Source organism: Phaeoacremonium minimum, assembly GCF_000392275.1.
Source record: "Phaeoacremonium minimum UCRPA7 unplaced genomic scaffold PA7_03_scaffold_63, whole genome shotgun sequence".
In the NCBI taxonomy this organism is placed as follows: domain Eukaryota; kingdom Fungi; phylum Ascomycota; class Sordariomycetes; order Togniniales; family Togniniaceae; genus Phaeoacremonium; species Phaeoacremonium minimum.
The window spans coordinates 1-13,915 of record NW_006920970.1 but is presented as its reverse complement, the minus strand read 5'-3'; the positions used below and the strand labels follow the sequence as shown (position 1 = coordinate 13,915).

The 13,915-nt window shown below is 51.9% G+C and overlaps 5 protein-coding genes across 5 annotated transcripts; 2 read left to right on the top strand and 3 right to left on the bottom strand.

Annotated features, from left to right (window-relative positions):
• Window positions 1–826: 826 nt before the first annotated feature.
• UCRPA7_1229 (putative cystathionine gamma-synthase protein) lies at window positions 827–2,728 on the top strand (the record flags this gene model as incomplete). Its single annotated transcript, XM_007913813.1, has 3 exons — window positions 827–986; window positions 1,119–1,864; window positions 1,919–2,728. 3 exons carry the CDS (start codon window positions 827–829, stop codon window positions 2,726–2,728), a joined length of 1,716 nt encoding a protein of 571 aa, XP_007912004.1.
• A 2,441-nt stretch (window positions 2,729–5,169) lies between these two features.
• Window positions 5,170–8,122, bottom strand: UCRPA7_1228 (putative cell division control protein 54 protein; the record flags this gene model as incomplete). The annotated part of the gene is made up of 4 exons (XM_007913819.1): window positions 5,170–5,751; window positions 5,803–7,079; window positions 7,130–7,999; window positions 8,056–8,122. The coding sequence occupies 4 exons, from the start codon at window positions 8,120–8,122 to the stop codon at window positions 5,170–5,172; spliced, it is 2,796 nt and encodes a 931-aa protein (XP_007912010.1).
• An 822-nt stretch (window positions 8,123–8,944) lies between these two features.
• UCRPA7_1227 (putative coatomer subunit zeta protein) lies at window positions 8,945–9,650 on the top strand (the record flags this gene model as incomplete). The annotated part of the gene is made up of 3 exons (XM_007913814.1): window positions 8,945–9,071; window positions 9,125–9,359; window positions 9,407–9,650. 3 exons carry the CDS (start codon window positions 8,945–8,947, stop codon window positions 9,648–9,650), a joined length of 606 nt encoding a protein of 201 aa, XP_007912005.1.
• Window positions 9,651–9,789: 139 nt separating this feature from the next.
• UCRPA7_1226 (putative translation initiation protein sua5 protein) lies at window positions 9,790–11,097 on the bottom strand (the record flags this gene model as incomplete). Its single annotated transcript, XM_007913818.1, has 1 exon — window positions 9,790–11,097. One exon carries the CDS (start codon window positions 11,095–11,097, stop codon window positions 9,790–9,792), a length of 1,308 nt encoding a protein of 435 aa, XP_007912009.1.
• Window positions 11,098–11,721: 624 nt separating this feature from the next.
• On the bottom strand, window positions 11,722–13,728 carry UCRPA7_1225 (putative ste ste20 ysk protein kinase protein; the record flags this gene model as incomplete). Its single annotated transcript, XM_007913815.1, has 1 exon — window positions 11,722–13,728. One exon carries the CDS (start codon window positions 13,726–13,728, stop codon window positions 11,722–11,724), a length of 2,007 nt encoding a protein of 668 aa, XP_007912006.1.
• Window positions 13,729–13,915: the final 187 nt, after the last annotated feature.

The following is a 13,915-nucleotide window of genomic DNA, read 5'->3' as shown; positions in this document are numbered from 1 at the left end:
ATTACCCTGGTGGAGGAGTACTGGGATGTATGTGATATGTATGGCGACAAGGATGTGACCGTGAGTTGGGGAGACCAGACTCGCTCTCATTACGACACGAGTCTGGGTTTCTGAAACCCTGCATAGAGGGTCAGCCTTAGCATTAGCCAGACAACTCAAGTGGAATTATCGATTACAGCCAACGGGCTATCGGGGGCTTTTGGTGTGCGAATTACGGCCTGCCGTACCGAGACAATGGCTCTGCTTGCAGCGTCCCGGCATCACGCATCCTTGCTGTATTACCCTTGCAAAAGCAAGTCCACGGCGCCTAGGTGCACCAACTGAGGATGTATTCTACCTGAAGCATTTTTGTGGGTACAAGAGGCATTTGTTGCTCAATTGGGCTATACCGAAGTCGCTGAGGTGATCTGTTTGTGTGTGTGTTGGACATTGCATGTGGGTTTACAGCGCATACCCTTCGTCGGAGTGATATCCGTAAGTTCACCCAAGAAATCGAAAATCTCTCTGGATCAAGGATGTCGTACTTCTCTTGAGATCATTGGACTGGAGCAGTAAGCAGGATATACAGGTATCGCGATCCTCCTGGGATGGCACTCTCACCTTTGACAAACTAGCATTTTTATCACCCCCCAGCGGAGGAGCAGATAAGTCCACGGTCTCCGCATCTTTTGATAACGGAATTCCGCCTTCTCCTAAAATATTTCTCTTATTTTGACCCCTACAATTAAAAGAGGCTTTGCCGCTGTCGTAGTCAATCTCCTCAGTCTATTTTATTCTAGGTAGTCATACTAGTCAACTTACCAAGCGAATCCCGAGTGCCGTCGAGATGCCGGTCAAGAACATCACGACCGAATTCGGTCATTCTATGCCCCCGGAGGGAAAGCACAACATCACAGTTCACTTCCCTGGCTGGAAGGTCATTACAGACTTTCGCGATGGCGATACGTCAATACTACCAAAACTCGTGTCCATGTACCCTCGCTTTGGTCCGTGGGCGGACGCCCGTGAGGTGAGCGTTTGTCCATCCACAGCCTCACTCAACAGGCCCAGGCCCCGCTGCATCTAGGATCAATCAACTTGAGGTACTGACATGAGATGAATTTGAAAGCTATCGTTAGCCATTGGCAAGAAGCTGGAGCTGCCGGACACAGTAGGCGTTCTCATGTACACCTCTCCGGATGCCTTCAGCGTGCACCAGGAATACGCTGCCTCCTCGCACCGAAAGAAGGAAGATAAGTTGGCTGAGGGCGACCTGGGCTTTAAAGTCGCTGAAATCAATGATATTCGTCTGTATATTGTGACATACCCCACGGCGAAAGGCAAGGGAATCATCGGAGCGTGGCAAAATCCTGGAATAGGAACCTCAACACGAACGGCTGAATATCTACTCGGGCACATTGACAGCTTCAAACAAGTTGAATGGTCTGGAGATTTGAATGAGCTGCCGCCACCAACATATCTCCCAGAGAATGAGTCCCACGGGAAGCTGCGGGAACGCATAAGTAGCTTGATGCACCGGGCGCCCATCGATCCAGACAGGGTCAAGGTCACGCCTGATGATGTCTATCTCTATGTCTCGGGCATGGCAGCCATATATCACCTGAATAAGGCCCTTCTCAAGAGACAAAGTGGCACAATCCTCGTCCTGGGAGCTATATTTCACAATACATGGCACCTTTTTGAAGAGACATCTGGAGGCGTTAAGCATTTCGGCGATTGTAGTGCTACTAGTGGCGTCCTAGACAAGGTCGAGGAGTATCTCGAGACGGAAAGAAAGAACGGCCGGAAAATCAGCTACGCATTTACAGAGTTTCCAAGCAATCCTATCTGTGTCAGTGTGGACTTGAAGCGCCTAAGGCAGCTGGTAAGTTCTACAATTAAAGAGTCCCGCAACCCCTGGTACCTAACTGTTATACAGGCTGATAAATATGACTTTCCAATCGTTGCCGATGACACCGTCGGCAGCTTCTGTAACCTAGACTTCATGCCTGTCGCCGACATGGTCATGACCTCCTTGACTAAGTCTTTCAGCGGTTACGCCAACGTCATGGGAGGCTCTGTGGTTCTGAACCCAGACTCGCCCCGTTACGGGGAGATCAAACCACACTTCACCTCTGATTACCGCAACGAATACTTCGCCAATGATGCAGACGTCCTGTTGTCCAACAGCGCCGACTACATCCCACGATCAATCATCCTCAACCGCAACGCCGCGACGCTCGCCGCTCTTCTGCAGAAAGAGACAGACGACCCGACCTCGCCCGTAACGGGCTCACTATACCCACCGCATAACGACACCTTCGACAACTATAAGGCGCTCATGCGGCGCACCACGCCTGAGTTCACGCCGGGCTACGGATGCCTGCTCAGCGTGGACTTCGAGGATCTGGAGACAGCCATTGCCTTCTACGACAACCTCGCATTCTACTGCGGGCCGCATCTGGGCGCCCACCTGAGCCTCGCCAATGCGTTCAACACGGCGGTGTATGGCAAGGTTAGGGAGGAGGCCAAGTACCATGCTAGTTACGGTCTCCGGGAGGAACAAGTTCGGCTAGCCGTTGGATTGGAAGATGAAGAGGAGCTTGTCGACACTGTCAACTTTGCACTTCAGAAGGCGCGGGAGGCCAAGGAGGCTAAGAAAGCATCTGGTGGCTCGAAGGCCGTCGAAAATGAGAATGCCGAGGTGGTAGCTACCACTGTGGAGGTCAGTGCCGACGCCGAAGGGTGAGAAAAGCAGATAATACCTAGTCCATATGGCGTGTTACATAGTAAGAAGTTATCTCTTAGGGCCATAATTGATCTCAATTCTTTAAAATGAAGGAGAAACTGGTAATAAACATACTTTGCGTTTGAATGGTAATTGAAACGACATCTTGAAACCAACCCAAATATGTGAGTATCTTTATGGTGACTAAGAACCGTCATTCGTCATCTGAACCTTTGTCGAACAATCTGAAATACATGTCCTCTCTCCTTTCATACCTCTTCCGCTGCACTTGTAACTCCTGCTCTAATTCCTGGCACTTCCGCTGACACTCGATAAGCAGCCGCAGCAAATCTTCTCGCTCAAGGCCCTCTAGACTTTCATCTGCATCATCGCTTGTACTCTTACCACGCCCGCCGTTCGAGATGGCTTTGCTAACCACAATTTTCTCGTCTGCGCTCAAATCAGAGGTAGACATCTGTCTCACTGGGTCAATTGACTTCCGAGACTCCCTGCTGCTATGTACAGTTCTCAAGTGCTTGACATAGTTGTCGCGTCGTGAGAAGGGCTTCCTCAACCTTTTGCAGCTGGGTGCTTCACACACCCAAGGTCCGCCTGCTGGAACAGACCCCTCTGCCTTATGCACAGTCTGGGTGTGCCGATCTCGGTCCTTCGGGGCTCCAAATGTTTTACCACACTGCTGACATCGATATGGACGTGTATGCTTTCGACGCAGGTGCTCATGGAGTTGACCACGGGTGGAAAACCCCCCGGCTGGACATTCAGCATAACTGCATTTCAGCATTGGAGAGTCTGAGAGAGTCTCACGCTGTGGCAACGGGTTGTCACTTGTGGTAGGAATCTCAAGTCCGAGGTTGGTGTGAGAAGGCAACATGACAAATTCTGGCATTGGTGTAGGAGAGAGAGCAGTTTTCTGTCGACTAGATAGCTGGGATGCTATGATTTGCCCGGAGTCTAACTCCATTGACTGTGAAATGATTGCAGGGAGACCGGATGTCGTGAGAGTTGTTGCTGGCAACTCTAGATCCGAGGGATGAAGAGGAGATACAAGAAAACCGTCCAGAGTGATTGAGTTCCCAGAAAGGCCTGGATATTGAGGGCTTGTGCCTAAGGCGTAGTCTTGGTCTCGGCCGCCATAGCCTTTGCCATATTAGCAGCGGATCATTCATCTTCGTGATTGCCATGATTCCGTGACCCCTGAGTGCTTACCAGTAAAGAATTGATGCACATCGGTGTCTGTGTCCACCCAGTTCCCAGGCAATAAGCCAAATTCTGGTGGCAATGGCCTTTCGGTTGACATTCAACCTACTGAGCGTGCCCTCAAATGCCGGTGGAGGAAGCCATGCTTTCCCCTGACCCTCGAGTATCACCGGGTGGACAAAAAAAAGGTGTGTTGCAATCATAAAACCCGCCGCCGCTCCGACGGAGACAAGAAGCAAGGCTGTTAAAGTGATGGAGTAGATGTATCGTTATGGTGTCAAATAAAGAGAGAAAACCCCCCAGGGAACAATATATCATTAAATAGCTCTTGAGTCTAAGCCCCAACGGTTGAGGCCAGCTTTGAGGCCCCTTCAAGGCCCGGCTTCAGGCTGTGCTTGAGTATGCCTTGAGGCATGGTCCAAAGGGCGAGGCTCAGGGCTTAACTTGTAAGGCTCAGTTCAAGGCCCGACCTGAGACCCGATGCTATGCAGCTCAGGTTACACAGCAAACAAGTCATGAAACAGCACACAAATCGAGGCCTCGTTTATTACCCTTGTTTATTACCCTTGGTGAAGCTCCGTCCCTGCCCCATTATACCTGAGAGGTACAGCTTTGCGAGTTGCAGAGAAAAAGCCCGCTTCAAGCAAGTGCCGATCCATTCTGGTCTAACTAATTGATTAACATGGATGTTTTAAGAGAAACCGTATAATAGCCGGTTCGTGAAAGGCAATACAGTGATGCTCTAATTATACAGTGTTTGCAAACGTCACGATGGCTTCGTTCCAAAAAAGCCGCTGTGGACACTGAGCCAGAACTTAGCTGTAGGCTGCATTCAGGGTTGCCCTGCAGATTCAACAATGGCTTCAATTTAGATAGCGTAGGCATCTCATATAGCTGTATTAAAGCCAAGTATCGAAAGCGATGAATTTATAAGGTGGAATCAAAATCTTTCTTTACTAGGTAGCCGAAACAAAGGTATTTGAGTGAATAATAACTACGAGTTCATGTAGAACAAGAAAGTATGAGTATTTGTGGTGTTGTCTCACAGTTATTATAGTGAATCTTTTACCCTTGCAGCATTGGTTCATGTAAGGTTTGATTGACATAACATTTAATTCTCATGTGCTAATATCCGTCGGCCTCATTACGATTCATCCCATGTCTAAGACGATACAAGCAAGTGGCCAGAAATACAACCCAACGCCTAGGGATTGTGACATCCTTCTCATACACTAATCACTATATTAGACCATTGCGGTCACCCGCCTGATACTCTTCCTAGCGCCGTCGCCGTTCACTGTGATCAAGCCCTCCATCTCGAGCGCACGCATCGTCTCCGCAAACTCTGCCGGCTCGACAGGCACACCCGCACCCTCGCCCAGCCGTCTGCTCACCTCGGCGTACTTGACTGCCTGCCCACCGGCAGTCAGCTCGTCGAGCAGCTTGACGACCGCCTCCTTGAGGTCGGCCTTGCGCTTTCGCTCCGCCGCACTGGTGCCTTCAGTCAGAAGAGACATGTCGATGCGTCCCTGCGAGTCGGTGGCGGCTGTCTTGAGCGCCGATTTGATGAGCCGGACAGCCTCCTGGACATCATTACGCGTGACGGTCGTCGCGAGTCTCATCTTGGCATGTGCCTCAGCAAGACGAATCATGGATTCTAGCTGACGGGTCGTCGCTGTGATACGCTTCTCTGCTGCGCGCACATCTTGACCTAGCCTGCGCATGTCGACATATGCCTCGACCAGCTCGGTGGCTGCCTCCTGAGAAATTGTGGGGTGAATGTTCGCACGAGCGTACGAGATATATGCAGTCAGGAACTCGACGGGCTATGCATTGTTAGTACCATTCTGAGGTTATGACAGCGTTTATGAACTTACCAGAATATCCTCCTTAGTCTTGGCGGAGTGCGGTGTATCCTCAAGGTACATCGACATCAGATGCTTCGCAAGCCGCCTATCCATCTTCTCATCCACTCGGTCTAGAATCAGATAAACCAAGTCGAAACGAGACAGAAGAGTCGGAGGCAAATCGATATTTTGAGGAACAGGTAGGTCCGGGTTGTAGCGACTGCCGATGGGATTGGCAGAAGCCAGAATACTCGTTCTGGCATTAAGCGTGGTGATGATACCCGCCTTTGCTACAGATACGGTCTGCTGCTCCATGACTTCGTGAAGAACCGAGCGAGTCGAGTCAGACATCTTGTCAAATTCATCAATGCAGCAGACACCGCCATCTGACAAGACTAAAGCACCAGACTCAAGAACAAGCTGGCGAGTTTCTGGATCTCTGGTGACATACGCGGTCAAACCGACGGCAGATGAGCCCTTGCCGCTTGTATACACACCGCGAGGTGCAATGCGGTGGACATATGACAGGATCTGTGATTTGGATGTCGAGGGATCACCACATAACAGAACATTGATGTCGCCGCGGTACTTAGGGCTACCACCCTTCTGGAAGGATTTGTTTGTGCCGCCGAACAATTGAAGTAGAATACCCTTCTTGACGTCGTCCATCTCGTACACTGAAGGTGCAAGCGATCGAGAAAGAAGCTCGTAAATGTCAGCACGCTGAGCTGTCTCCTTGATCTTCTCTTCCTCTTCAGGGGATACGTGACGGGTCTCTTCGAGGATAGTACCCTTGGTTTGGACCTCCATTTCCTCGTCAATGTCAAGGGTGGTGTCATCAGCACCCATTCTCTTGCTATCGACCTTCTGAACATGGACAACATCGACGTATGTCTTGTAGATGCTCTTAATGGTTCTCTGGCGCGGGTTAACGCGGACAGGGCTGACACGGAAAACACCAGTCATCTGAACTCGGTCACCGGCCTTGCAGAAGTCGACAAGCTCATTGTAGACGCAGACTGTGACTGAGTGTGGCGTCTGTCCTGCAGGCACTGCATCAGGGGTTTCCTGCAGCTTAATGACTTGCTTGTCCTCGAAGGTGCAGCGATTGTGGACGATTTGCATCGAGTTCTTGGAGGCGCAGCGAGGGCGAGGGCACTCAGTAGGCTCACGAATCTTGCCACGATCCAAGCTCACGATTACAGAGTGGTTGCACACACTACATTTGAAGAACGCATCCTTCATGTCAGGGATGACAGGAGTAGTTCGAATGACAAGACCCTTGATGGAGATCAACTTGTCCATATCTGCGCGTGGTCAGACTTGCTTCGTCAAAGAAAGGTGTGGCAATGCTTACCAGAAGGATTCAATTCACGCAGGTTGATAGTCTTGTCGAGGCCGTATGGCCTCACAAGGTAGACTGTGTCGCTGACTTGGTCCTCCAAATTCGGCTCCTGGTCGCGCTGAGGTCGAGGCGTTGATGGCTCCTCGCCCCTCTCGGAGCTCGGGAAGGCTGGCTCTGAACTCTGAGTAGATTGCTGCGATGCCTGTGGGCCGCTGCTGCTCTGGCTTCTCTGCTTGGTCATCTCAGATCTCGCAATCTCGATCATCATATCATGAACAGCCTGATCCATGACGGGAACGATTTCCTGAGGATAGACCTGGAGCTGGTGCTGAAACTTGACTGTGCGTGGGTATGCCTTCAGGTCACGCAAATCAACGTAGAGCTTGTTCGTACCAAGCAGAAGCATGTTCTCCAAGGCCTCCCAGTACGGACGTGTCTGAGCCTCTGGGTTGTTCTCAGTCTCGGCCTCCGACATGCCATCAGCCCACATGCGGTACTTCTTTGTGAAGTTCCTCAGGAAGTCCTTAAAAGCAACGAAGGAGTCCTCGATCGAGATTGTAGTACCCCAGACAAGGCTTTGGCTGCCACCACCTATCGCATCTGCCTCTGAAGTATTGGGATTAACATTACTGAAAGAGGCAGCGTCTGATCCGTCGACGGGCCCCTGGCTAACGACGTTACCGGCCTCGTCGAGAATGATGCGGCGAGGAGCTCGAGCAATTCTTGCAGGGCCCTCTGGGTTGATGTCTCCACGGCGGGATCGAGCGGTACTGGAGCGCTGTGAGCTAAGGAACAGACCACTGCTCTCGCTCCGCAAATCAGATGGCTGGCCGAGACTTCTTCCGGGGCTGGAGCTGGGCTCATAGCGGATGGGTGAAGACTCTGGCGCTGAGTTAGAACATCGAGTCGAGGGAGAAGGGCGGACAAGGAGGCCTTACCGCCAATGAGGCCACCGCTTGCTCGCGGTGTACGGTCACCATTGCTTACTGACTGAGTGTCTGTCATGTGGCGTAGAGGCGAGCTTGGTGCCGCGTGTGTGTCGGTGCTCTGAGTGTTGCTCATCTGCCGCAATGGCGACGAAGGAGCACCAGCAGCAGAGCCATTGCCGTTGGCCGGGGAGGACTGGAAGAACATGGGACTGGAGGCCAGTTGGGAGGCACGCGCCTGGCGAGGGGTGCCATTCTTTGAGCCGTTCTGCGAAGAAGCCTCAGCGGGCGCGGGGCTGCTTCGGGGCGGTTGTGACGATCGCAGACTGCGGCTTGGAGTCGCCGATTGCGAGTTGCGCTGTGATCTACGGGGCGCTGGTGAAGACATCTTGGCTCAACAGTGTCGTCGCCGTTGATGTTGGGGAATCTGAGTGAAGGAATGACGAGAAAGGGAAACGGCAGTGTTTGAGAGTGGGATAGAAGAAGGGTCGCGAATTAGTTGGCGGGTCAATGAGCAGATAGGTAGCCCTTGACAAAATCGATTGCAGGGGAAATAGGAGAACGCGTCCAGGACCGCGTCTGGTGGAGGAGACCGCGTTGATTGATCATTAGTTAGGTACTTATAACCAAGGGGGCTACCGCGTATATAAGAAGTATATGCCTAAGAGACCCTGTCAATCGTGTTAAAGTGCTTGCGTTAGCGTGTTTTCCTGCTCGATACCAAGGCCCCACCACTCAAGCCACATCAGCCACAGTCATTTTGAGGCCAAGTGGTAGTGGGCAAGTTGGTAGGGGGAGCTAACTTCGATATCGACACCGCACATCAACCACCCCTCCAACCAAGCGCATACCAACGAGACAAGGAGCTTCGCCGGAGCTCACCGCGCAGCAATTCTTCAAGATGTCTCCCGGCATGTCCCTCTTCTCCGTCAATGCCATCATCATTCTCAGTCTCGATGGCTCTCGGATATTCGCAAAATACTACACCGCACCTCATCATGCCCCGACGCCAGCTGGCCAAACGAGCAGTACAGCCCTCTACGCCTCAATGCGGCGCTTCTCTCGCTAACATTCGGAACAGCTCCCTCCTCAAATAGCCCTTACCCAGATGTGAAGTCGCAGAAAGCGTTTGAGAAAGGCTTATTGGAGAAGACGGCAAAGCAGACGGGCGATATCCTGCTGTACGATGGCCGCATCGTCACCTACAAGACCGAGTCCGATGTCATGATGTATCTGGTCTCCAGTATCGATGAGAACGAAATCCTCCTCTACCAGAGTCTCTTGTGCTTGAGAGATTCGCTCCACCTTCTTTTCAAGTAGGCATAAGTCCCGACAGCTTTCTTGGCGGGGCTAACAGTTATAGGCAATCTGTCGACAAGCGCACAATTATTGAGAACTACGACCTTGTAAGTCTGGCAATCGACGAGATTGTGGACGACGGCATCATCCTCGAGACAGACCCGACCATTGTTGTCCAAAGAGTCAGCAAGGCGCCAACACAAGATGTCGACCTCCGCCGCATTGATCCTTTCAGCGAACAGGGCGTTAACAACCTGGCGCAATTAGGAAAGGCGAAGCTGACGGACTGGCTGCGGCAGGGGCTGTGAGGAGCGGTCTTCATACAAAATCAAAATGCTATATCCGGAGTAATTGGGTCTTTGGGTTTTGCGGAAGTCAAGTCATGATAATCATCTAGACAGCATGAAATGAACAAGAGCCCCCATACCCGGGCCGTATTCTATTTGTCTACGCTCTAGTCTCAGACGCTGCCTTGCGCAGGCGGTTCATGACCGCTGCTGCTATGTCGTCCCTATCTTCAATTCCTTCTACAAAGATGATATCAGCTCCGCGTCGGTCTAGCTCCCGCATTGCCGAGAACAACCCCTGAGCTATCATCTTGCTCTCCTGACCTAGTCCTATGTCTAGAATTGTGTGGCCATCAGCTTGGCTTTCTAGGATCTCATATGACAGATCCTCTTCGCCATCGTGACGTTGCTGGTTAGACTCTGTGACTGTGTTGCTAGCACCAGTGGCTTCCGCTTTGTCTGCTTCAACTGGGGCGGCCCAACGACGTGTTCTGATAAAACCAACTCGAGTCTTATTGCCCACGCCTCCATCCTGCGTGTATCCCTGGAGTACCTCAATGCTGCCTGCTTTGGGAGGTGCTTCATAAAGTACGACCTTGGCCTTGGGGCTGTAGTGTTTGTACTTCATGCCCGGTGCTCGCGGCGCTGCCTTGCCAGTCTCGCTGTGATCCTTATATGCATTCTCCACGTGCTCCCAGCCAGGACAACTTCGTAGCTCCTCGAGGCTGACTCCTCCTGGCCGTAGCACAACAGGTGGATCACAGAGACCATCAACGACTGTGCTCTCCACTCCAACCGGGCAGGACCCGCCGTCCAGGATGAGCTCTATCCTCCCGTCCAGATCCTCATTCACGTGCCACGCAGCAGTGGGTGACGGCTTTGTAGAGGCGTTGGCGGACGGCGCTGCCAGCGGCGCATCGACCAACTTGATCAGGGTCCTCGCCAGCGGCGTGGCTGGCATTCTAGCTCCGAACGTCTTCAAGCCGGCCGTGACTTCCGGTGCCAGGTGTGAAGGCTGCGGATTCGGCATCAGGATCGTGAGAGGGCCTGGCCAGAACCTCTCGATGACGGGCTTGTATATGCTTGGAATAGGGTCCTGGGATGATCCATTTACTGCATTTTCCCCTCCGGCCCCGTTTGCATCAGCCGGGACGAGCAACCTCCTCAGCATCTGCAGGTCACAAACGTGCACGATCAGCGGGTTGTCCGCCGGCCGCCGCTTGGTGGCATAGATCCCCTTGACCGCTCCGCTCCTTGTGGCATCTGCACCGAGGCCATACACTGTCTCCGTTGGGAATGCAACCGGCACGTCACTGCTCCGGAGATATTGCGCTGCCTCGCGAATGGGGGCGAGGTCCTGCTCCGAGTCTGTCGGGATCGACCATGATTCCAGCTGCGTTCCTGCCCTACTTCCATTACTCTGGCCTAGCGACTGTCCGTTCTGGACCCGGAGTATTCGCGTTTTCATGGTTGTGACTTCGTATGAGACGGCTGCGGATATAGTGAGGCGACGGCTACTGGATCCTAGACTAACAGAAAAGCCTGGACGACGACACCAAAACGTGATCAGAGGACGCAGCAATACCGCCAACTTGGAAACTTCTTAATGGAAACCGTTTTTCTATGTTAACAAATTGGTAATTGCTCAGACACATATGAGAGTAAGTGCCAAAGGCGGTCGTTTTCAAAGTCGTGGTTGAGTCTCAAAGTGAGTTCTGAGTCATTCAAGATTTTTTCTGCAGGGCTCATTTAAGTGGCGACGTTAGGCTCCAAGCTGCGGATGAGAAAGCACTTGCATCACCACAAATCCTCCTCACAGACACGTCCAACAGTATCGCAGAAGGTTTTGCGAAATATCAGAATGGGTGTCAATCTCACGATCCATTGAATTCTGAATTGATGTGGAATTGTGTAGCCACCGTTCCTAGCTTGAGAAATACGAGCACTCGCTGAAACTATCTATGCATTCCATGCCATTCATTTGTGGTATCTCCTGAAAACTGCTCCAAAAACCTTGAACGCCGCGAGCTTCCATGCCATATTATCCTGTACTCTTACATAAAGGTATCTAACCCTGACTTGACGAATCCAATCAGTCCTGCGCCATCTCCTGACGTGTCGTGCCAGCTCGGCGCACTGGCAAGCTGGCGACATATTCGCCGGTGATGCTAAGATGGTTGTTCATCCCCTCCAGCATCCTCATGAATTCGTCTCGGACCTCATCGCGACTAGCCGTCCCTAGCATAACATTCTGCGAAGGCGGGCCTGGAATTGGTGGGAGGCCCTGGCTTGTGTCCAAGCTGGACGAGCGCATGGTAGACGACTGGCTATCGGAAGCCATGTATTCTGAGCCTCCGTATTCACTTCCAGTATAGAGGTCGCTATCATCTAAAAACTGTCCGGTCAGTCGACGATCGTCCCGAGTTGCTGGGATTCCACCACCCATTGGTGCAGGTGGCCCGGCGATTCTTGCAAAGTCACTATCGTCAGAGACATAGATTGATGGCTCCCGATTGCTCGGCGGAAGTGGTTGATAGAGGGACGCATGGCGTTCTAGATCGAAGGCACCGAGATCTGATCCGGTGACAGAAGCCACATCAGAGTTGGCCGTGGACGGCCGCGTGAACTCTCCTGGTCCAGTGTCTGCCAGAGACTCATCGAGATCGATCAAACTGCTCATGGAGGCACGGTTGTCTTGTACCCGCGGCACCATCAGATCATAACCCTGGGAAGGGAGGCCGACGGGGTCCGTGGGGTGGTGCAGCAGTGGCGGTCGGTTAGCAGATCCGGGATTGCTAGAGAAACTATCTTCGTTGAAGGGAAATCGGGACACTTCAGGATTGGCGGATGCCGGAGGTGCCATTGACGGAAACTTCCACTCTTGTGTTTTCCGGTTGTTTTGAAGAGTCTCGGGATCACTGTTCGGAGGTCTAGCGAAGTCTTGGACGTCCGAAATGTCATAGTCCGTAGATTGGCGCGGACCTCTGATCGTATCCATGTCGACAAATCGAGAAAGCTCACTGCCATGAAGTGATGCATCTAGGTCGATCAAGGATTCTCTCAACGTTGCGTGGTACGAGTCATCTCTTAAAGGAAGATCAGACTGAGGGGGGGGAATAGGCTTTCCGTAGTAAGCTCTAGCATTCTCCTCGTAATTCGATATTGTGTTAGGATCGAACACTTTCTCCAATGGTGCCCTCATTACAGGCAGTTGAGGAGGCGGTCGACGACGGGACTTCGGCTTAGTCGGGCGTATGAACTCATCATCCGCGTCCGAAGCGAAATCTATGTTGGCCCCATACACATCATACACAGCCTGTGCATCTGTGTTGTTCATCACTCGCTGATCAAAGTCCACCGTGGTGCTGAAATTCCACTCATCATTTGCTAATGAGGTTGATGACAAGTCTGAGTCTGAAGGTCCCATGGCGCCTCCAAATGCGAATAAAGACTTTCTACTTCCTCCCTGAGCCTCCCAGACCTTGAAAGCTTTGACAAGCATGGCCAAAGAAGATGTTGGATATGCGGCACTTGTGTTGAATATGTATGGATGACGCTGAACTTCCTCAATAGTAGGCCTAGAATTTGGATCCTCTACAAGACAAAATGAAACTAGGTCTTTCAGAGGTTCAGAGTATTTGTCTCCTTCGAGACGAGGTGTATGTTGCTTGATGTAGCTCCCAAGTTGCGTAACATCGACACCAGCAAAGACGTTTGGGGGAAGGCCCGATGCAATCTCGAAGACCATAGAGCCAAAAGCCCAGATATCAACTTCGGTACCGTATGAAGCCGACTGATCGAACAGCTCAGGGGCCATCCAGTGTGGTGTTCCGATAAAAGTAGATCGTTTGTCGAACTTTGTCTCGATCACTCCCGATACTCCAAAGTCGCATAGCTGAACCTCGCCGGTTTCTGTGATGAGAACGTTTGCACACTTGATATCGCGGTGAATAATTCCCTGCTTGTGAACCCAATATACGGCCTCGGCAACTTCTCGCAGAATCGGGATGATCCATTTTTCCTGAAGCCCTCCTGGTGCCGTGGGCTTCATCAATGTCGCCACACTGCCTCCAGCGCAGTATTCGGTAACCATCCACATTGATTGACCTACTGGCAATGCGTCGAGAACGTGATTCACATTCTTCGCACCACCTTCACCCAAAAGCTTCAGCGCATTGATCTCTTTCAGGAACTCGCTGTAGGTGTCGGCTAGCTTGGGGTTCAGGGTGTCGGACTCTTCAATATCGATAATCTTGACTGCAACGAGTTTACTCGACCTCGGTTGA